The 23,408-nt window shown below is 35.6% G+C and overlaps 1 protein-coding gene across 1 annotated transcript in view; it reads left to right on the top strand.

Moving 5' to 3' along the window:
* Window positions 1–23,078, top strand: part of ACVR1C (activin A receptor type 1C) — a 38,743-nt gene extending 15,665 nt beyond the window's left edge. Inside the window, exons 2-8 of the mRNA XM_058548616.1 lie at window positions 4,980–5,219; window positions 9,993–10,223; window positions 12,837–13,004; window positions 14,370–14,526; window positions 16,306–16,430; window positions 18,636–18,766; window positions 22,604–23,078. Of these exons, the coding sequence (XP_058404599.1) occupies window positions 4,980–5,219; window positions 9,993–10,223; window positions 12,837–13,004; window positions 14,370–14,526; window positions 16,306–16,430; window positions 18,636–18,766; window positions 22,604–22,729 (1,178 nt within the window). The 3' untranslated portion in view covers window positions 22,730–23,078. The remainder of the gene's footprint in view (window positions 1–4,979; window positions 5,220–9,992; window positions 10,224–12,836; window positions 13,005–14,369; window positions 14,527–16,305; window positions 16,431–18,635; window positions 18,767–22,603) is intronic.
* Window positions 23,079–23,408: the final 330 nt, after the last annotated feature.

The following is a 23,408-nucleotide window of genomic DNA, read 5'->3' as shown; positions in this document are numbered from 1 at the left end:
TCATGGATTCAACCTTGCAAAATGGTGTCTTTTCACTTGGGGAAAGTCTTTCATGAGAGGAAGAGGGATGGTTTTAATGCTGAATTAGTCTGTGCTTTCTTTAGGGATATTTTGGATCCTTTTAAATTTCCCTAGCTACTTGCTGCAGTAACTTTTGAGAAGGAAGCACTAACCTTGAAATATTTCATAAAAATGCACTTTGTCTGGTTGAAGACCTCTGTTATCTTTGCCTGAATTTGTTTTTAAACAGCTGGCCAGCCAATACTTATCTCTTCAGTCACTCTATCCTCAAAGAGTTTCTATACATCATTCCATTGTAATATCTTAGTTTCTAGTCAGTTGAGTGTGATTCAAATATAGTAAAGAAAAGTGCCTTTAAGTTGAATGTAGATATTATACTACAAGATTTTTGTGTCAATGGTCCATATGAGTTATTTGAAGCAGTTGATGAAGTCCGTATCTCCACTTAGTTCTAAGGCCTCTCCTCCTAATAGCATATATTAAGGAAATGTAAATTAATTAATTCAAAGGTCATATAAATCTCATAAACATCAATAATTTTTCAAACTTTTAATAAAGAAAGAGAAGAGATCAGCAGGGGAGGAAACATGGGGATCATGCCCACATTTTCTCATCTTTTTCTTTTCATCTTGAGGAGTTTCCCTCTCTAAAGCGAGGAATAGGAAGTGGCAAGGAGATAATGGGAGGAGTGAACTGTCCTGGGAGAAGCAGAGGCATCTAAACTGGTTCTGAACTTTATTTGGGCGGTGGCAACCACCATTGACTTTCCCCATCACCAGTTCCCTTCAGGTCTCTAGGGAAAGTTGCAAAACTCACAAAAATGAATCCTGTCATTTGCGACAACGTGGATAGACCTGGAAGGTGTTAGGCTAAGTGAAATAAGTCAAACAGAGAAAGATAAATACCTTATAATTTCACTTATATGCAGAATCTAAAAAACAAAACAAGTGAACAAACGAAGCAAAACAGAAACAGACTCATAGATACAGAGAACAAGCTGGTGGTTACCAGAGAGGGAGGGGATTGGGGACAGGTGAAATAGGTGAAGAGGATTAAGAGGTACAAACTTCCAGTTATAAAATAAATAAGTTACAGGGATGTAATGGACAGCACAGGGAATATAGTCAATAATATTGTAATAACTTTGTATGGTGATAGATGGTTACTAGGCTTATCGTGGTGACCATTTCGTAATGTGTATAAATGTGGAATCTCTATGATGTACACGTGAAACTAACAGGATATTGCATGTTAACTATATTTCAATAAAAAAAATTTTGGAGATATAAACGGACATGCTTTAGGGCCAAGAAGAAATTATAGGCAAGCATATATTGATGCCAATTTATTTGTTATTTTTATAATTAATTTTTTTCCTCCTTTCTTCCTTCCTTCCTTTTTTCTTTTCTGTTTTTTTTTGTTGTCTTATCTTCCTTACATTCTTTTGCCTTTCACATGACTCTCTTCAGCAGTACAAAATTTTACACCTCGTTCAGGTCAACATTCCCTTCTCCTTGCCTTGTAAATACTCCCTTTTCCTGTGTTGTCTTGGTTTAATGTATTGTAGAACTTCCACAGGGGAGACATTTGTGAGCTAGGCTCTCACCCATCTGGGCTAGTGCTTTTCTCTCTTTTTTCCCTTTCTCTTCTATATAATTCACGAGGGAGTGAAATAACTTGAATTAGCAGTGCAGTACTCCCCAGACCTCACTTGGGATTAGCATATCCCCACATGGAGCTGCTTATTCCGTGGAGAATGCATCTCAGTTGACACAGACAATCTCAAAAGCTAGAAATTATCCAATAATAAGAGTTCTCCTATGATCAAGAATGTAAAACCTGCTAGAAAAATTAATACGTCATCAAAGGTGACTTATTAAATGTACTCTTAACTGCACTACTGTCTTCTTCTACCATGACTTATTGGGTGTAGACTAGTTTTTCTTCATTTATCTCCTGTAGAAATTACAATCAACATTTGGTTTAGAAGATAGTGTTACAAATGTTTGCTTTAAAAATGGCTCAGTGTTTAAGGAGTTCTTTCTGGATGGTGTTGCTAGCCTTTTTCTAGCTGAGTAATCTTTTTTTCTTACTAACTCGTATCAGTAAATTTGTTCACAAAAGTAGAAACATTGCCCATCTGTAATAAACACCCCTGAGTGCAGTAGCCGTCACTAAGGCAGTTTACTTTTAAGATATTATTCTATTTTCAGGGTTGCTGACCTTTTTCCTCTCTATTGGTTGCCATAGTGATGATCTGAGCTCTGTCTAATAGAGCTTTACTAAAAGGAAGACAATCAATAGGCTTTTAAACTGTAATGTTTATATTGATAGTTCCTGATAACATATCAAAATAAAATTTAGCCATTTAAATGTATCCAACAGTGGAATTTTATTTTTCCATTTAAACCTAAAACATGTTTAAATAGATGTTTATGTAAGTTGCAGGTGATTAAGTGCATTCTGTGGCTTTCTTCGAATTCCTAGAATAACTTTGTGAGGCCATAAAAATATGGATACAACTTGAAATGTGGATTTGAAAGCTCCTTTCAAGAGTTATTTGAGAGTAAAATGGAGAATAAAACTCTTTTATAACAGCAAACGTTAGAAGTTGCAAGTACCGTGGTTAATGATTTCTCAAACAAAGTCAAGTCTTAGAGCTTTTGGCAACTTGTCCTAAGAAAACTCAAGCCCAAGCTGTCCTCAGATGCACCTGTACAACTTCTAATGATTTCAGAGGAATCCTGAAACACTCAGGAGAAGGAAGGTTGATGATCTGCCAAAATTCACCAGGCAAAGTAGAGGAGCATGGATGATGTTTCCGAAGTTCACTCAACAGTTTTAAATCTTTTACTCATTGGTTGTAGATAGACTATTATTTTTACGATTATAGTGAAACTTCTATGAACACATTTTTGAGGAATTTGATTCTTTTTCCTTTAGAATTAAATAATTTGTTTTCAAATGATATTCATATATTCTGGTTGACACATTGTAAGTAACATGTAATTACATTTAATATAATAAGCTCTCTAGGATTGTCATTGTAAAGAAGGAAGTCTGAGGAATGGCTAATTCACAAGGTCCATTGTCATTGTCATTTGTTTAGACTCTAAGGTGCAGGTGTTACCCTATTGCTTTCCATGCATTGTCTCTAACCCCCTCCTTGGCCTATGCAGAGTCAGCGGGGGTGGGGGGGAGTTGACCCAAGGCACAATAGTCGCATATCAAGAAAGTGGCAGCGCACGATTGGAACCAGACGTTTCTCTCTCCAAAGGCTGCTTTTTTCTACTTCTCCTTGATGTTTGAGAACCTAAGACTCCAGAATTCTGTTCCCATATTCCATCAAATACACCCCAAGGTTTATTAAAAATAAAAATCAACATCCCTGATAGGACTTGGGGATAAAATTAAATTGGCACTGAGGCTGTCTTTAGTGGAGGAAAAGAAAATGAACTACGTGCTCATTTCAAGTGTCAAGATAAGTTCTTTGGAAAACACAGGAAATATCTGTCATCATAGATTTTTCTTGTATCGCTTTTTGTTCTAAATTAAAAAGATTTCTTACATGCAAGATCAACTTTAAAAAATCTGGCTATATGTGTTTTAAAATTAGAATCACAAGTTTAATTATATCCTTATGTTATTTAGTTTCAATGATCATATTTATTTTTCTAAAACTAAAAATCTTATCCCTTACTTATTAAAAATAAAACTAGTAGAACTTTTAGTGCTTCTACCATTCAAGGACTACCATTGTAAACACTGGGGATATATTTGGGAGCAAAGCAGGCCAAGTTCTTCCTCTCACAAAGCATATGTTCTTTGGAGGGAATCAGATAATAAATAAATGAATATATGATGTGCCAGGTGGTGATAAGATCCAGGAATTAAAATAAAATAGGAAAAAGGTATAGAGAGTGAACGAGGAATGAGAAGGGAGTGCTATTTTATACAGAGTGTCACCCCAAACCATATCTCCCGTCTGGGTTATCGAAGTAGGTTTCTAATTGGCCTCTTCGCTTGTAAGCTTGCGCTCCTCGGATCTATTCACACAGCAGCCACTCAGGATGTAAATTAGATCCTATCCTTTGCCTGCTCAAAACCCTGCGACAGCGTCTACTTAGAATAAAATTCACTGTGCTTCTTTCAGCCAACCAAAGCCCATATGATCTTTGTCTTTTTTACCTCCCTGACCTCATTTCCTTCCGTCTTCTCCGAGTTTACTGTGCTCTGGGCACAGGTTGTTCTTGAACATGCTAAGTAGGTCTGCCCCTCGGGGCCCCTTACCCTTGCTTTCCCTTGCTGGGAACACGCTTCCCTGAGATACTTCTGTTGTTGTTCCCTGACACCTCCCCAGAGCGGCCTCGCGTGACCAGTCTCTCTAAGGTAGCATCCCACCGTCACTCTGTCTCTTTCCTCAGCTTCATGTTTGTTCATAGCACTTACCATCTCTTGCTTTTGTATTGCACATCCATCAATTTAACGAGTGTATGAGAACATAAGCACCATGAGAGCAAGGATTTGGGCTCTCTCACTCACCGCTATATCTCCAGCACCTGGAATCGCGCTGGCAACATATTACAAGAGCTCGGGAATTATTTGTGGCATGAATGAATGAATGTGCTCTAAGGATGGACTGCTGAAAAATGGGGAGAAAATGGTAGAAAAATGTCAAATACTTTGGAGGTTTTAAAAAGGATCCCATGTGCTAGTGCTTTCCAGGATCCTAATTCTGTCTCCCATTGTCACCTGGCATAACTATTCCTAGCTGCACCCTAACCTCAATCCCTTTCCCCATCTTTGCTTATACCACAGAGAGTCTTTACCAACTAACATAAGTGCGTACTGTGTACCGGCACATTATAGATGTGAAATTTGTGTGATTGCATTTCCAATTTCTAAAATATTTCAAATGGGTTGATTTATGGTCGTGTTCTTTCTTTTTTTAATTAAAGCATCGCCAAATGCCCCAAAACTTGGACCCATGGAGCTGACCATTGTTGTTACTGTGCCAGTTTGCCTCCTGTCCCTAGCTGCGGTGCTGACAATATGGGCATGCCAAGGCCGACAGTGCACATACAGAAAGAAAAAGAGACAGAATGTGGAGGAGCCCCTGTCTGAGTGCAATCTGGTAAATGCTGGAAAAACTCTAAAAGATCTGATTTATGATGTGACTGCCTCTGGATCTGGCTCTGGTATGTGCCCGTTGTCTATTTTTCAGTAAGAACGTTCTTATTTAAAAATAAATAAAAACAATTTTTAACAAAAAGGGCCCAAATATTATGAATTCCATTGTTTAAAATGCTTGATATGTACATGGTAAGTTATGGTATAGAAACTTCTTTTAGGATTTGATGAAGAGAAGAAAACTGTCATGGCCTGAAGAATTAAGCCTTCTCAGTTGCCTTTTATGCTTTTAGGTATTTAGATTCCCATTTTCACATTCCTTCAGAATTTATCTTTGGAGCAAGAAAAAGTTTCTCTCCTCTCCCCCTTCCTCCATTATGGTTAGTAATAATCATTGTTGCTCTCTTGGTAACATTTCATGGGTACAAAAGAGTTACTGTATATAAGGAGTTGAGTTCTGGGGAAAAGATGTTAGTTATGCAAAGTAGTGTTCTTAGAGCACCTTGCTTGTGGTTATGAAGGTCTTCAGAATCTCTAGGCACTCCCTGGGATGTGTGTGTGAAGTTAACAGGGAGCTGACCTGAAATTAAAATCAAGAGTGTGTTCTTAAAGCATAGAAATGGAAGATGAAAGGAAACAGCACAGCATTCTTGTGCTGGTTTTTGCTGCTAAGGTTACGTATAACTCTCTTCCTCTTTAATGGAACTCCAGAACCCCTGGTGAAGCAATTCAAAGTACCGGGCTGTATTATGGCCTAAATGAGCGTTTCTCATAGCACAAAGCATCTGCGGGCTTTTTGGGTTTCCAGTGACAGAGCAGAGTGTCCTCTGTAATAACAAACTCCCTAAAATGGCAGAGGGTTCCCTGGTCTCATGTATATTTCCAGAAACCCTGTCAGCGTGTCGTGTTGCAGAAGTATGAACTAGGGTAAGCCCAGGTGAGCCACTTCAGAAGCCCCTGCATCCCCTCTTGCTTTGGAAAGATCATTAAGGATGATTACCTGAAGCAGATTGTGAGGAACTCCCTTGTCCATGGCCTTTAGGAGCATCCAGGCAGGCACAGTTAACAGGGACAGATGACAGAGGGGTGGTAGCATCTATATGAACATCAAATATAACATGAAGCAGCTTTGGACTCACAATTATTCATCAGAAAAGAGAGGCCTAATTATGTATCCAGAGAGCCCAGATAGTTTGCTGCTTCTAAGAGCAAGGTCGCCTACACTCTCACTGACCAAAGTCTCAATGTTTACACTATCATTGCACAGACTAGGTGGCATGTTGTCAAAGGAGGAATATTGGAAAGAATATCTCCAAACTGCTAAGTTTATAAAACTGAAATCAAAATTAAATTATTGTATAGAAAGTTGGCATTCTTTCTTTAAAAGTAAAACTTAGGATTCAATATTCTTTCCTTCCTCGAGTATTACATTTTGAGGCCCGCTGTGCCCTATTTCTTGACCACTGGCAACATGCTAGGCACAGAATATGGGCACAGAGAGCTCTGATTTGTACCAAGTTTCTTGAAACCTTATAAAATTTCTTTATAAGTTTCGAGTGATTAAATAACCATCTGTTTATTCCCCATCAAAACATTTCAGTTCATCTGAAGGTGTTACATAGAAATGTGTATTTTAGAGCTACTTCTTGAATGTATTTAAGATGACCAAGGATTTCCCTTTCCAATAAAAGTAATAGAGATCTTATAACTGGAGACTGGATATTTAATTTAAGAAAGTAGTCATGAGCCAAGGCATAAAATAAAAAATTAATGTTTTTTAGTTTTTTTTTTGTGCATCTTTAAACCTGAATCTGGATTTATTGACTGTTAGGCCCTGTCCTCTTTAGATTATTCTAAGATGCCTCTTAAAAAGAAAGCCGTAAATGTACTCAAGCACGAAGATTTCTTTAATGACCAATTTGAAAGAGTTTTAGACTCTTTTTTCCGAAGCCAGCTTCGTATTTTTAGCAGTGACCACTGGCTGAAAGGAACTCCTGCGCTGCCATCGATAACCCGAGAGAATGGGTCCTTCTGCGCAAGGCTTCCGTCCCAGAAGCTCACCTGTGGGGAGGAAATCGGGCCGTTCTACTTCCCCTTGGCGTCTCTTCATTGGCCAGCGACCTTAAACGAGAGGCAGCTTTGTCAGATGTGGAGAAACAAACATTGTGAAGCTTATCCCTGACATGGTCGGGGACAAATTTCAGAGACATAATGCCTGCAAGAGAGGAAAATGAACTGATGTTTTGCTGGATGGTCTTTGAGGGTGGGTTGTGTCTCAGGTGGCTTCTAAGAGACTGGGTATATTGCTGCTTTCCTCTCATGATGTAACACTTCTGACATTACTGAAAGGTGCCTTTCCGTCAGACAGGTGTCAGCTTCTACAACCCCTGGTAAAAAAGAGTAAAACAAACCTACAGGGAGAAGGAAAGTCCATGTATCTTCAAATGAAGTCTCTAAGTGTATAACACAAGAATTTGATTATTTCGGGCGGTTGCTTTGAAAGATACTGAAGCCCCTTTCATTGAATTTCACTGTCTCAACTTAATTTCTGTGCTGAGTATCTTGGACAGTGTTGTCTTACTTTGTCAGTGGTCTGCGGTGTTGATCGTGTGCTTGATCAATTTGCGGTTTGAAAACATTGGCTTATCTACTTCTCTAGCCAGTTGTTGTTGGTTGTGGTTGTTGGTGGTGATCTTTTTGTGTGTGCATGCAAGATGAGGGGGGGAGGAGAGAGATTGATATTGTGATTTAGCCTAATAATTGTTAGTACAACTTTTATTGTGTGGTCAAGTGGTAAAGTTGGCTATAGCCTACAAAATTAGCCCATATTGTTTGCTGCTAGAAATCTTCCCAACAGGGGAGGACTGCAGTCATATCTATTGAATGCGAGAGCAACAGTTTGGACTAAGGACCAGTGTTTTAGTTGCAGGTCTGCCTCCCAGTAGCAGCATATTCCTGGGCAAGTCTTTGCTTACTGTGGGGCCCTAATATTCTCATCTCTAGAATGATAAAGTTGAACCAGATGATCTCAGGAGAACTTTCTGGCTGTGGGGCTTTGTGACTAATTGTTGAGACCCATAATAGCAAACTTACAGTCTGTGCTTATTTAGCCGTAGTGGGTGGTTCTCATGAAGATGAGAACGTGTGCATAAACCGTGGCTCATTTCAGGAGCAGAGGCCGAAGTCTGCAGAAGCTTCCAGGGTTGTTGCTGTGAGGGTTTCCCAGCCATCTGAGTACACTGACAATAACTAAACATGACTTTCCAGAATAAATTTATACTGTGACCTCTTTATTTATTTTTCCTCTAATTATAAGAGTAATAAATACCCATTGTGGGAATTAAGAAAATGTACAAAATTAGAGAGAAGCATATCACAATTCACCCCGGTCCCACTAAATAGAAATCACTATTACACCACTTAGCATATTTCCTTTTCAGTCTTTTTCCTGTGCATATTTTGAATAGCTAGATAGCCTTATTTAGATGGATAGAATTTACTGTGTTTTCATTTAACATTAAAGCAAAAGTATTTTCTCAGGTCATTAAAAAATACCTCTTCATAAGCAGCAGCATCATATTTGGCTCTAAGTAATCTGTCCTAAGACATAATATTAAGGGCTAACCATTTTTCAGTATGTAATAGGCCAGATCCTGTGCTAGGCGCCTAACATGCTTATTAATTCTCACAGTATCTGTATGTGATAGGTAATATAATTATCCCCAGTTTTTCAGACAAGGAAGCTCAGAGAAGTTCCGTAACTTGCCCATGGATACCATGTGGCACAGCTAAAATTCGAACCCACGTCTTTCTTTTTTTTTTTTTTTTTTGTGAGGAGGACTAGCCCTGAGTTAACATCCGATGCCAATCTTCCCCTTTTTTTCTTGAGGAAGAGTGGCCCTGGGCTAACATCCGTGCCCATCTTCCTCTACTTCATATGGGAGGCCACCTCACCATGGCTTACCAAGCAGTGCCTCGGTGTGCGCCCAGGATCCGAACCCGTGAACCCCAGGCCACCGAAGCGGGAGCGTGTGCACTTGACCACTTGCGCTACTGGTCCGGCCCACGAACCCGCGTCTTTCTTATCTGTGCTCTTAATCTCTGCATTATATTTAACAGTTTTCTATTATCTGACACTTTTCTTTATTTTTCCATTAGTAATAATAATATATTAAACGTTTTGACATTAATTTTCCTGCATTTTGCATTACATCTTTAGGATAGAATTCTAGAGCTGGAGTTATTGGTTCAAAGAATCTAAATATTTTACATACACCCTGAATATATTTTCTTTGAAATTTCTCTAATTCCACAGAAAATATTTATTTGATATTTTCTATGACTGTGCCTTGCTTTTAGTGTAACATGATCACCTCACTTGAACACTGAATTTGATTCTTCACTTTCCAATTTTGATTTGGTTTTTAAAAAAAGTCATGAAAAATTCTGCTTTCCCAGTTGTAGTAGGAGCCATACATTTTATGTTAGGGGCTAACAACAGATTTTTTTTTAAGTCTTGTGTATTTGATAACCTGACTGGCTTTAAAATAAGGGAGATTTGCAGCAATTCTGGAAAACCAGCTATCTGAAGCAGCAGGCTATGTTCCAGAAATTTTTATTTATGAACATGAGAAGAAAAATTCATAGTAAGAATTTGGAGTATTTTTTTGAGCATGCTTTGACATTCAAGTTTGGTGTAAAGATGTTTATTTCTTCAAAACTGGTAAAATTATTAAAGTGCTTAAATATTTGCTTTTTATGTGAAAATAATTGTCATCATGGCAGTTCTTTTCTGGCACTTACTTGTTTTTAATCATCAATTCCATCTTTTCTTTGGTTAGGTCTACCTCTGTTGGTTCAAAGAACAATTGCAAGGACGATTGTTCTTCAGGAGATCGTAGGAAAAGGGAGATTTGGTGAGGTATGGCATGGAAGATGGTGTGGAGAAGATGTGGCTGTGAAAATCTTCTCCTCCAGAGATGAAAGATCTTGGTTTCGAGAGGCAGAAATTTATCAGACGGTTATGCTGAGACACGAAAACATCCTTGGTTTCATTGCTGCTGACAACAAAGGTATTTTCAATCTCATGGGTTCAGCAAATGAAATGTTATGTCTATTATCAGATGAGAATAAGTAATCTCTTTGTTTTAATAAAATCTACATAAAAGTCTATTTTTTTTACTGAGGAAAGAAAATGCTTTCCTTTTCACAGATAAATGTGCATAACATACAATAAAGTGGGGAAACGAGTGGTATGAAATCATGATGACGCTATAGCCAGGTTGATATTTAAAATATTTGATGACTGGTATGGCGCCGGAACCAACCAATCAGAATGGAAGCTTCAGCTGAAACAGAGTCCTGGGAGAATCCTACCATGCTAGGTTTTATCCCTTTAGTTGCTGAGTCATGAAGAAATCTAGAGGCATCTTGTCGGGGGGACACTTTGAGTTTCTAGGGCAAAGGAATGTCATTGGGAGTTTTATATAGCAGCAGTTAACCAACCGAGACGGAAATATTTCAGTATTTTAATAACTGGTACAGACACACTAATGAATGTTGGCTGAATAGTCACTTTTGCTATGACTGTACTGTTCACTACATAGTGGGCTTCAACTCCAGGACTCAAGTTTTCTATGAACATTATCAGAATGGTGGCAAGCAAGACAATTTTAGTCAAATTTTCTATTAATGTACTTTGAGTATGATTTATATCTTGAGGTTTAACATTAACAACCCCAAACAGTATTACGTTTTGAGTTTCATGGAGCAAGACAGAGCATCCACGTATGGTGTTTACATCAATATTCATAAAATATTGTATATATATGCCTGAATAATCTGAGACTGGATATAAAGTTTGTGGATTACCCATGCTGTCCTTATTCTTTTCACATAGTTCCCTTAGAGAGAAACAGGGAACAAAGGTAAGTAACACTTGATCCAGTCTATTTTTTAATTCGAATCAGTAATACTCGGGAAAAACTTTGGTGAGGTAGAGATTGTAACCTCTATTTAAAACACAAATTATCTATGGATTTCAGGGACCCACCATTATCTATGAAAATTAAAAATCTATGATTACTTTTGTCTAATATAAGCCTGATGATGAAAGTATTCATTATTAATTAGATGGCAAAAGAGAGCCTTAGCATTATTGTACATTTTGGCCATAATAATATTTGCAGATGATTTGTCTTTTCTGATTTGCTAGGGAGAAACTGGGTAAAGTTAAGATGAGCTTAAAAAAAGAGAAAGATTCTTTCCAAGTTCTTAACTGCATATACTATGAAAATATACCCAGACTACTGAAAATGAGACTAATGGAAATTAATGAACTAATGAAATGAGACTTACATGAAAATTAAGCTGTTAAGAACTTTATCTTTTCCTTCCTAAGATTGAGCTAAACTACCTACTGGTTAGACTAATTAGCAATGTTGTCAAAGTAGTAATGACTGTAGTTATATGGATCATCTTGATGGGGCTAATTTACTCATGACATTTATTGGATTATAAAACAATATGCACAAGAGAGATCATCCTTGGTTTTCTCTTCTTCAGTTTAACTGGTCTACCTCTGTCAATGGTTTACTTGTCAGTGGCTTTGTGCGTGATTCCAAATGGTCTCTGACATCACTTTCATCTTCATGCATTTCTGTATCTTTTGCAACATTTGCAGTTTCGCTCTTTAGTCAACTGTCTGACAAAGACATTGATACGAGAGGGCCAAGGTAGCCACTGGTGTTAAGCAGGGAGAGAGATGTGAGTAAGGGTTAGCTTTGTATATGGTCAGTTTATTAGTGACCTTTATCGTGTTATGTTGATTTTTGCATTCCTAGGAAATGTTATCAGTACCCGGATTTGGAAATTAAATATTTGGATAACAAGGAGCTCTTGTACGTAAAGCACTAGGTGGAAAAAGTCCTTAGCTAATGTTTATTATAGTTTCCTTTCTCTGAGTGTCAGAGCTGGTCAGGACTGCCCAGGGCTATTGTAGACACCTTATTTCAAAAGCTAAAACTAACTCTAGGGACTCGAATACCTAGAGAAATTTTAAGCTAATTTCTCTTCTGCTAAAAATCTTTTATAAGGTGGATTTGTATTTGGTTAACTGAGGTAAATTATTTGAAAATATCTAGTAATTGTGTTTGGCTCTTAATATAGGCTTTTGGGGAAAATCATCAACTTCATATTTTGAAAGGTGAATAACATGACCATTCTTAGAACGTTAGCGTTTTTGTGATACTAATAATACTTTGTGTAAATTTGTTATATTTCTGTTTTTTATTGATACAATCTTTATTAAAAGCTCAAGAGTAATTTATAACACAACACTGAACCTAAAAGCATCTCTCAGTAGTTTCTCCTACAATGTGGTTGCTATTACCAGCAGGTACTGATATAGAGGGAATAAGAAAGGAGTTGTTCAGTTGTTAGAATCACTGCCTCACAGCTTCCTATAACTATGGTGGGTGCATATAACAGGTTCTAATATGTCTTTATCTTCAGGAATTCATTGAGAACTTTTACTTTACTATCTAGGACTGTAAGCTTTATCACTGAAGGAAGTAACTTTGCCTTGTTAACAATAAATATTTATTTTAAACACTGACATTTGTTAAAAACTTTTGGCTTCTTTCTCAGTGTACATTTACAGTAACAAAATAATTTTTTTCTATTAGATAATGGAACTTGGACTCAACTTTGGCTTGTCTCCGAATATCATGAACAGGGCTCCTTATATGACTATTTGAATAGAAACATAGTGACAGTGGCTGGAATGATCAAACTGGCACTTTCAATAGCTAGTGGTCTAGCCCACCTTCATATGGAGATTGTTGGTACACAAGGTATGTATTTTCTTTCTAATGAATATTCGTTTCCTTGAATATGAGGAAAGAAACACTAGGTGGTTTTTTAGTGTTCAATTGTATTTTAGTTTATTACAAACAATTATCAAATGTAAAGAAACACTAAAGGTACTTTATAAAGTTGAAGATTTTGTCATGATACAGCCAACTCTCATTTACGTACTCATCGTTTTGTATATTATCCATAATATTTTTATTCCTAGTGGCTCCATCTTTGTCATTTAGCACATACCTGAGAGATCTTGCTTTGGTAGCAAATGCTCTATCTTTAGAGAATATGAATAATTTAAATGTTTACCTTTGATAATTAAAATAATTGGAAAAGGTAGTGTGATCTTGAAAAAATATTTATGTAGCATGTACTTGAAGGCCAAATAATACCCACTGTCTTTTCTATTTATTGAGGTAATAGAGAATTGGCTCTAGAAAGTCATTAGTCTAGTCAGAGTAGTGGTTCTCAAATTTGGATACATGATCTCTTTAAACTATTAAAAATTATTGAGGCCCTCAAAAGTTTTTGTGTATGTGGGTTATATCTGTTAATATTTACTATATTAGAAACTAAAATTGAGAAATTTAAAAATATTTATTAATTTACTTAAAATAACAATAATTAACCAAGTAAATATTAACATAAATCACATAGTTTTAAAAATTTACATTATTTTTTATAATACAAAAACCAAGCTAGTGAAGATAATGGTTTTATTTTACATTTTTGCAAATCTCTTTAATGTCTGGCTTACTGTCTGGATTTTCATATCTGTTCTGTATTCACTTGGTTCCAATATTGTTGTTTTGGTTGAAGTATGTGAAGAAAAGGTCATATCACATAGATATGTAGTTGGAAACAAGTCTCAAGGACCCCCAGAGGTCTTTGGGCCACATTTGAGAACTGCTGGTCTAGGGTAGTAGAAATTTGAAACTTGTTTTGTAAGAGAATATTTGCCATGTTCTTATGTGCACATAGCTATCTGAATTCTTTTCCTATTCAGTCAACAAATATTTATTAGTGGCTACTAAGCATCAACTAGTATTCTAAGCATTGGAGGCATGGTGATGAGCAAGACACAGTCACTGCCCTTATGCAGCTTATAATCTATTTGGGAAAGACAGATAATTAAACATGCATATGAATAAACAAGATAATTTAGATTCTAATAAGAGCTATGAGGAAGGCAAAATGGGCTACTCTGTTGGAGAGTGACTTGGGACTGGAATGGTGGTGAGGGAAGACCTTTTTTAGGAGGTAACATTTGAGCCAAGTCTTCAAAATGATTTGTTTTGGAGAGATTCAATCTTTAGTAACAAAAAAAATGAATATGCTTTCCTTATGCTTCATAGGTAAACCTGCTATTGCTCATCGCGATATAAAATCAAAGAATATCTTAGTGAAAAAATGTGAAACTTGTGCCATAGCAGACTTAGGGTTGGCTGTGAAGCATGATTCAATACTGAACACTATTGACATACCTCAGAATCCTAAAGTGGGAACTAAAAGGTAAGATGAGTAACTGTGGTAGCATACTACGACTTATGACAGCCCCATAAACGTGAATGCCTGTGATATGGGGAGAGACAGGCAGATCCGAATGGGAAATCATTAGGCCCAAGAAAGCAAGAGGTCTTCTCTCTGTCATTGAGAAGTCAGTGGCACAGTGGGTGTAAAGCAAGGAGAGTTGGCATTTTGGTCATATAAACAGTAGCCATTTGGGTGGGGAATCCAGCAGAAAGGAATAGTGGAAGAGATGGTGATATATTATTTTTAGTGTGCCACATTCTAAAAGTACATTTTCCTACAGATAGGAGAAAAAAATGTCAGCAGTGTGTAACTCCTCCAAAACCTTTATACCTCATAAATGAACTGAAACTCAGGACTAGTTCTATATGTTCAGGTTCTAAACAACAGATACAGAATCAATATATTGGACTAGATAAGTGAGGGACTTTGTAAAATAAATACATATTATGTGCTACTCTAGTCCCTTAATATTTAAAAATATATGTAACAAGTTTTGTATTTATGTATAATTGTACTTATCGTTAAGTTTCTCAAATTGATGTGTATTAAGATAATATGAGTTTGGACACAATTCGCATTTTCAAGGAACAGAAGCTCTGAAGGTTAAGAACAATTATGATATAAACAGAGAAAACCACACATGTATCAGGACAGACCATTAATAATGGGATTTCTGGTGTTTTTTTTGTTATGGCCAGGCTGTGGCCATATGGCCAGCATACTTCCATTTCCTTTTATTTGAATTTCAAGCTCTGTGCTACTTGGGCATAATTCCAGAGTTCTCGACCTTGAAATCAGAAACAACCAAAACATTTTCCTGGAGTTGTTAAAGACCTTTGAGAGTAGGGAATTTCTAAGCTTGTGTAGTTGGCCTCTGAGCCCTATTTAAGATTCCAAGCCAGTCCCTCTGAATCCTTCACATGGTTCCCTGGGAGGATTTAATGAGGCCCCAGGAATGTTTCAGGATGGTTTGTTCCAACCGGGCGGCCGTAAGGGACCTCTCTTCTTTTCCCTATAAAAAGCAAGCCTTAACTTGCCCATCTGATGATCCCCACATTAGAGACCCTCAGGGAAGGAAGCCTTGGATGCCAGATTCCTTCAGGGGATCTAAACCTTGTAAGACTTTGGGAGAGTGTTGCATCCTCATCTCAATATTCTGGGAAATCTTTAAAATCTCCCTAGGACAGCTAGACTCAATCAGGTCCCATGGACTGTAGATTTCTTTGATTTACTCTATTCAAACAAGGCTGTCATTTTTTTTGGAGCCAGTATTTAATATGGATGTATTTCTTGGATCCAATGTATAATAAAATTGTTCATTCAGACAAGGTATTTATGGAATACTGCTGAGCACTGTGTTGGAGTACTGGGCCCATCATGATGAATAATACATACTCTTTGCCCTCAAGGAGCTTTCCATGGCAACAAACTACTGGTGGAAATTGAGGTCCATCTCTCCTATTGAGTGCTTTTCTTCCGGATTTTCCCTCTAGCCTGTACTTTCCAAGTATTTGGCTCCTGGCGCATGTACTTTAACACTAAGTAGGATGACTTCTAGTTCTATTTAAAATGTTTTCTAAATTAAGGTTGTTGAGTCAATAACTATATTATTTAATTTTATTCTATTATAGTGGCTTAGATCTACCTGTAAAGTTGATGTAAGCTGTCTTAATTTATATTTTGTATCAGGATTTATTGAGTGTTTTACTAGACTGCTATTAATCATACACAAAATCTCAAATGTGCATGTTTTTGAAGGTATATGGCTCCTGAAATGCTTGATGATACGATGAATGTGAATATCTTTGAATCCTTCAAACGAGCTGACATCTATTCTGTTGGTCTGGTTTACTGGGAAATAGCCCGAAGGTGTTCAGTTGGAGGTAAGATTTGGAAATATTCTTTGTGTCTGCCTTTCCTTGATGCTGTGAATCTAAGATAAGATTTTCTATCTTTTTTCTTCTAAGCACTATATTGAATCATTTCTTAATATGTAGGAGAATACTTTTCGGTGTTATCTTTCCAGTGGCAAAAGTGGGGCATCTTACACATAATGGAGATTTTATATTATGATTACTGCTTGGGTATGGTGACAGTTCTCCTGATAATTCTGGTTTTCATAATGATACTTCCCGAAGCACTTGAAAATTTTGTTGTTTGAGTTTGAATGCAGTTAGCTGTATCCCTACTTTATACCAGAACTGAAACTCAAAGAAGTTAAATGACTTGCCAAGGCCACTGGACTTGAATTGAAGTCCTGGTTCTTAGGCTGGTTCTCAGGCTTTTCTGTCCTGTGATGATGAATGTGTGGGGGATAAAGTGGAGGGCAGAGGTGAAGACTAACTTCCTGACTCTACTGCTCCCACAAGTTTAGAGATTAATAATGAGAGGAAGAATTTGAGAGGATGAAACCCTACAAATGTTGAAACTGTTGCATCAGTGGAGAAATGTTAAATACTAGTAGAAAATTGTTTAGAGTTTTCACTTTCAAGTGAGACAGACTTAGGGCTAAGCCTTGGTTTAGCAACATCTTGAATGTCTGACTTCAGGCAAGATACTTGGTCTCACTTTCCTCATCTGTAAAATGAAGATAATAGTAAAGCTGACCCCTTGGGCTTTGAAGATTTAATAAATTAATTCAGTTAATTTATGTAATGCTTTTAGTAAAGAACATGTTTATAGTAAACATTCATTAAAAGAGCTGTCATTATTAAACCACTGTCAGTTTTTGTATTTTGTATTGATGTCATTTTGCTTTACATCAGTCTTATTGTAAAAAATAAAAAACTTACAAGGTTAAAATTATATTTGAGAAATAATTTTTCCCTTTTATTCGTAGGTGAGATAGTAAAACATTAGGGAGATGAAACTATTCATAGAAGCAATAGAATTATGTGGTGTAGAACATGGATTGAGTTCCAGATCTGCCTCTTACTAGCACGGTTTATGCCTCAGTTTCCTCATTCTGTACAATAGGGGTAATATGGTACCTTCTTGAGTCAGTGGTTTTCAGGAATAATTAGTTAAAATGTGTAAAGGGCTTAGGATAGTGATTGGTAAATAATAAGACTCAAATATGTTTGTTGTTGTTTTTTAAAATTTCATGTTGATATTTGTCTCAATTTGCTTTTAGCTTTTTGTCCTTAAATTTTCTTCAACTGTTGAAATAGCAATTTAGTTAACATGATTTAAAGTTTATTTTTTAATGTTATGGCACATCTTAAATATTTTAAATTAAAAGGACTGTGGTAAATTCAAATGATGTTATAAGGAAATTCTCAAATTCAAGTAGTATTCTGATCATTAAGATCAAGTCTTTGTCTATGTATTTGAGACTCTTTAAATGTTACCCGTCATTTTGACCTGTCCATCTTCAAATTCCTTTGGCTGCTTCTTTGGAACATTCTCGGGTGTGGTAGTTCTAAAATCCAATTGTAAGAAACTCAGCTTTTAAAAGATTGCCTAACAATTTTCAAAAAGAGAAAGCCATTTTGTTTTGAAAAGGTTATATAATAGAGAAATATACTTCATTCACAGATCAATGAGGCTGTGCTATAAATTTCATAATTAGGCATTACTTCTGAATTACACAATGGCATTTGATGTAAATCAAGATTTACATAATTTTCATAGTATAAAATTATATTTTGTGTAATTTTAAAAAATTATATAATTGTAATACAATATTTATATGTGAAATTATATATATGTAATATATAATTATATAAAATATATTTTTATAATTGTACAAATAATATAAGTAAATAAATTATATAAAAATAATTATATAAAATGATATATTATATAAAATAATTACATATAATTTTGTTTTATATAAAATTTATACAACTACCAAAATTATATAAATTTTTATAATGTAAAATTTCATAAACTTATATAATAACTATTCAACTGAGTGCTTTAAGCTTATTTCGTTGGTTTTATAATGATGCATAATTTTAATAAACCTGACTTTCCTGTTTCCCAGAGTGCCACTTGTGTCTTAGCAGACTTAATTGGTATTATTTTGAAATAAGCATCTTTGTTTTTATTTACACTGGGAAACTTATTATGCAAATTTCTTGTAGGAATTGTTGAGGAGTACCAGTTGCCTTATTATGACATGGTGCCTTCAGATCCCTCAATAGAGGAAATGAGGAAGGTTGTTTGTGACCAGAAGTTTCGACCAAGTATCCCAAACCAGTGGCAAAGCTGTGAAGTAAGGCTATATTCTTCTGTATATTTTTTCTATTATGATTTTGAGGTACGTATCAGGGAGAATTTTCAGAGACCCTCTAGTTCTTCTCTCTTAATCTAGGCATTCAATTCATTCCATATACAGTCATGAGCCACATAACAATGTTTTGGTCAATGATGGGTCACATATATGACAGTGGTTCCGTAAGATTAGTACCATTGAGTATAGGTGTGTAGTAGGCTGTACCATCTAGATTTATGTAAGTACACTCTATGATGTTTGCACAATGATGAAACCGCCTAATGACACATATCTTAGAATATATCCCCTTGTTAAGCAATGCATGACTGTATGTAGTATATGTCCTTGTATGAGTCTTCAGAAGAATTTTATCATCTTATCAATTTTACATCACTTCCACTCATGGTTCATAAACCAGAATCAGTCCCACCACCCCATCTAACTGCAAGGGGGCTGGGAATTGTAGGGGTCACAGGCATATTCGGTGGGTAGTCAATGTCTGTGCCACACAGAGTATTACAATTGCAATCATCCTTATACTCAATAAATTAGTCCTACTCTTTAACTTGCCTAAGTTTGAGCTTATGCTCCCTCATCAGAAAAGTTTCCTCATGGCAGGGCGCTCTGTTGTTTATTTCCTCATCCCCAATATCACCTGTAGTAGCCGTCATATAGTAGACACATCATAAATGGTTATTACAATGCTTGTTCTGCCTTATATGAAGAGAGAGACATTTCTAGCTCCCACAAGGAGAAAGAAGAGAAGGTGGAGGAAAGACTAAAAATCATCTAATTTCAGAACTACTTTAATGCTTTAATCTCCCCCATCCTAGTTATTACTGTTTATCTTCTGCCATACTTAAGTGTAACGCTTGAGGTCTTTTTTTAAGTGGCATCTTTTAGTTTGGCTTTGTCATAGGGATTATTTTATATAGTTGCTTTTTTTCCTCATCTTTTCCCCTTCTTCATGTTTCACTCAACTCTTTTTCTATTTAAGGCAAGATTTATGTCTTGGAATTTCTATTTCTTGTAGATATCTTACCTACATACTTATTTTAGAAGCAGAATTTGAGGCATTTACAACCAAATTGAAATTAAATTATTTTCTTCTAATATTAATAATTTCAGGCATATGAAAAAATATGAGACATATATGTAAAGTTTAAAGCATGATAAATTGAAAACCAATGAATTCACTACCAAGTTTAAAAAATAGAACATAGCCAATACCTTTGAGGATTCTTTGCCCCTCTGATAGATATGTATACTGAAAAATATATTGCTTACTTTTATGTATTTGTGAAGCTTATATCATTGAAACTTACTGTAGATATTCTTAAAATTTTTTTCACTTTTCCTTATATATGTATAGCTATAGTCTGTTCATTTTCATATCTGTGTAGTCTTCCATTGTAGGAATATAGCACAATGTCTTTTTCCACTCTGCTGTTGATTGTCATATGAGTGATTTTTAGTTTTTTTAAACAATGCTACTATGTATGTGTGTGTATGGAAAAGTTTCTTTTGGGTATAAAATTATAGATTCTTTGGGGATGTCCATATAGGTGATCGTATCTCCAGATAATGAGAGTTCTGGGAGCAGTCCTCATGCCTTTTGTTTCTTTCTTATTTTCTAGGACTTCCAGTATATGGTTGCCTGAAAGTGGTGATACTGGATATCTTTGTTTTGCTTCTTAAAACTTTATATGTTTCACATTTGAGTACGATGTTTGCTGTAGGTTTTGTTTGTAAAAACTTTAATTACGTTAAATAAAAGCAGACTTCTGTTTGATAAAAGCCTTTTCCCTATCTGTGAGGTGATGTGACATTTCTGCTGTAGTCTCTCAAGGTGATGACTTTCATTTATAGATTTTCTACTGTTAAACCACAGTGGAATCATGCACTCCTACAATAGACCTAATATTCTATGAGATCAATTTTGTACATTGCTGATATATGCAATTTTTGCCCAGTATTTTAGTTCATTGTTTTATATTGATCCTGTGTATTAGATATTGGTGTGATTTTATACCATCATTGTTTGTTTAGACTTATGAACATCTTTATCATTTTCTTTGTTCAGCATTCCTTCCTGGCTCTCAGAGCTTCCTTTTAAGATCATTTTCTGACTTCCTGATGTGTATCCTTTAAATGTATTTTATTTAAATTGTTTTTTTTAGTGGGGATCAAGTTCTTTCAGTGTGTTGGTATCTGGAAATGTGTCTATTTTGTCCTCAGTCTTCAACAAATAGTTTATCTCAGCATACAAATTTAGGTTCACAGTTATTTTCTCTAAACATATTATTCCACTGTCTTCTGGCTTACATTATTGCTGTTGAGAAGTCATCTAATTTTTGTTTCTTTTTAATTAATTTATCTTTCCTTCCTGACTACTTTAAGAACTTCTCTATGTCTTTAGTATTCTGCAGTTTCTCTATGAGGTATTGTTGGTGTAGATGTCTCTTGATTAATCTTGCTTGGATCGTCAGACTCCCTAATTCTGAGGATTTGTTACTTTCCTGAGATCGGAAAGTTCTGAACCATTATCTCTTCAAATAGTTCTTCCTCTCATTGTCTCTATTGCCCATTTTTAGAGAACTCGTTGGATGCATGTTAGACCTTTCATTTTACTTTTCTTATCTCTTATTGTCCCCTATTTTCCATATTTGTGTCTTTATGCAGCATCTCTCCTATTTATCTTCCATTTCATTAATTCTGTCTTTACATGTGTCTAATCTCCCATGTAACTCATCCATTTAGTTTTTTATTTTAATGGTTCTATTTTTCATGTCAAGAAGTTTTATTGGCCCTTTTTATTTTTTAAAATGTGCTCTTGTTTTTTACTTATATTTTGAATTTCCTCTTTGCTTTTTAAGTATGTATTTTATATATTGATTTTATATTTTATATCATTTAATTCTAGCATCGTGTTTTGATAGGTCTGATTTTACTGTTTATTGTTTCAGTTGACTCTTGCTTATGATACTTTATTTCTGCAAGTGCTTGTGGATTTTCATTATGAGCTCATACTGCAACATTTTCGGGCCTAGCTTTGATTTTTTTCTTTACCAAGAGCCAAGATTTAGACAATTTTCTTTACAAAGTTCCTTCTAAGACTGATTCATCCTTATCCTCAGGACTTTGTGAACATCTTGATCTAACACCTTCTGTGTGCTTTGGGCTGTGTTTCTTGTCTTTCACATGTAGTCCATCATTTCTGAAATTCTAGACTGTGAGAGCAGCAGATGCCACCAAGTGGCTTCTTGCTTCAGTGATTCCTCATGTCTCCCTGGACTCATGCATTCTCATAGTTTTCCCCTCTGAGTATTTATCTTTTTATTTACCAGTTCACTTACATTGATTTTTTTTTAATTCAGAATTTTTGATATTTATACTTAGATCATTATTTTATTGTGGCATAATTTTCATATGGTAAAATGCACAAATCTTAGTATACAGTCTGATGAATTTTTTGTATAATGTATACACATGTGTACTTAGCAGCAAGAGCAATATACAGGGAATTTCCAACCCATCTCATATCCCTTATTGTCTTTTCATGTCCCTTCTTAGAAGATTTTAAAAGATAGCCGTTCTACCATATTCCCAGAAATCAATAGATTGAATTTTCAAGTATAAATTAGCCTCTACAATGTTAATAAATGTGTTTTGACAGGAGTTTTGAAGGGATTTGGCCCTAATTTCCTTCTCATATTGTTTTAAGTTTACTATTTCTTTATCACAGGTTAGCATCAATTTAAGGGTTTGCAGTTTTGCTTCTCTTGTACTCTGTTTTGTGTGAGTAGCTAAAATCTTTGATATCTTTCTCTTTTAAAGGCACTCCGAGTCATGGGGAGAATAATGCGTGAGTGTTGGTATGCCAATGGGGCAGCCCGCCTAACAGCTCTTCGTATTAAGAAGACCATTTCTCAACTTTGTGTCAAAGAAGATTGCAAGGCCTAATAATGATAATCATGTTAAAAAGAAATCTCTCACAGCTTTCTTTCTCATTTTCCCTCTTTATGTGAATGTTTTTGCCTTTTTTGTTGTTGTTCTACCTCAAAGATAATGCAGTATAGTATTTAAGTGCCCAAAGGCAGCATGAAAAAATAACTCTCAAGTAAAGCATGGGCAGAAGCTTACTTCATCCACTCTCCATGTTGTCTTTAATTTTACTTTGAAAAGTAACACATCAACTCATCTTTTTATTTAATAAGAAAGATATTATAAAAGTGTCAAATAAGCTATATAAAAATAATAAAAGTTATTAAGATTTTATCTATCTTACTTGAATCAAGAGCACATGAATGAATAGGGGGAAAAAAAGTAAAAACATTTTTTTCCTGAGATAAAAACATATTCATTAAAAATGTGAACTAGAGCATGTTATGTCTAAACAAAACTTTAGATCATACAATCTATGGTTTTCTGTATTTTTTTTATTAGAATCTTTAAAAAAATTAAATATTGCTCTGAACTTTAGTATATAAAACATGTAAAAGTGGAACTGCTTGGTTGGAAGATGGAAGTGAGGTCAGAGGTTCACTTACTTGGTCTCCCCTCCCTGTGTCCCCCTACTTCTCATAATCCACCACTACAGCAGCCCCTGAGGCAAACAGTTTGAAAGCCACTAAAGTTGTTA

Source organism: Diceros bicornis, chromosome 10 (assembly GCF_020826845.1).
Source record: "Diceros bicornis minor isolate mBicDic1 chromosome 10, mDicBic1.mat.cur, whole genome shotgun sequence".
NCBI classification, from domain to species: domain Eukaryota; kingdom Metazoa; phylum Chordata; class Mammalia; order Perissodactyla; family Rhinocerotidae; genus Diceros; species Diceros bicornis.
The sequence above is the reverse complement of the archived record's forward strand: the minus strand, read 5'-3'. Positions and strand labels throughout refer to the sequence as shown.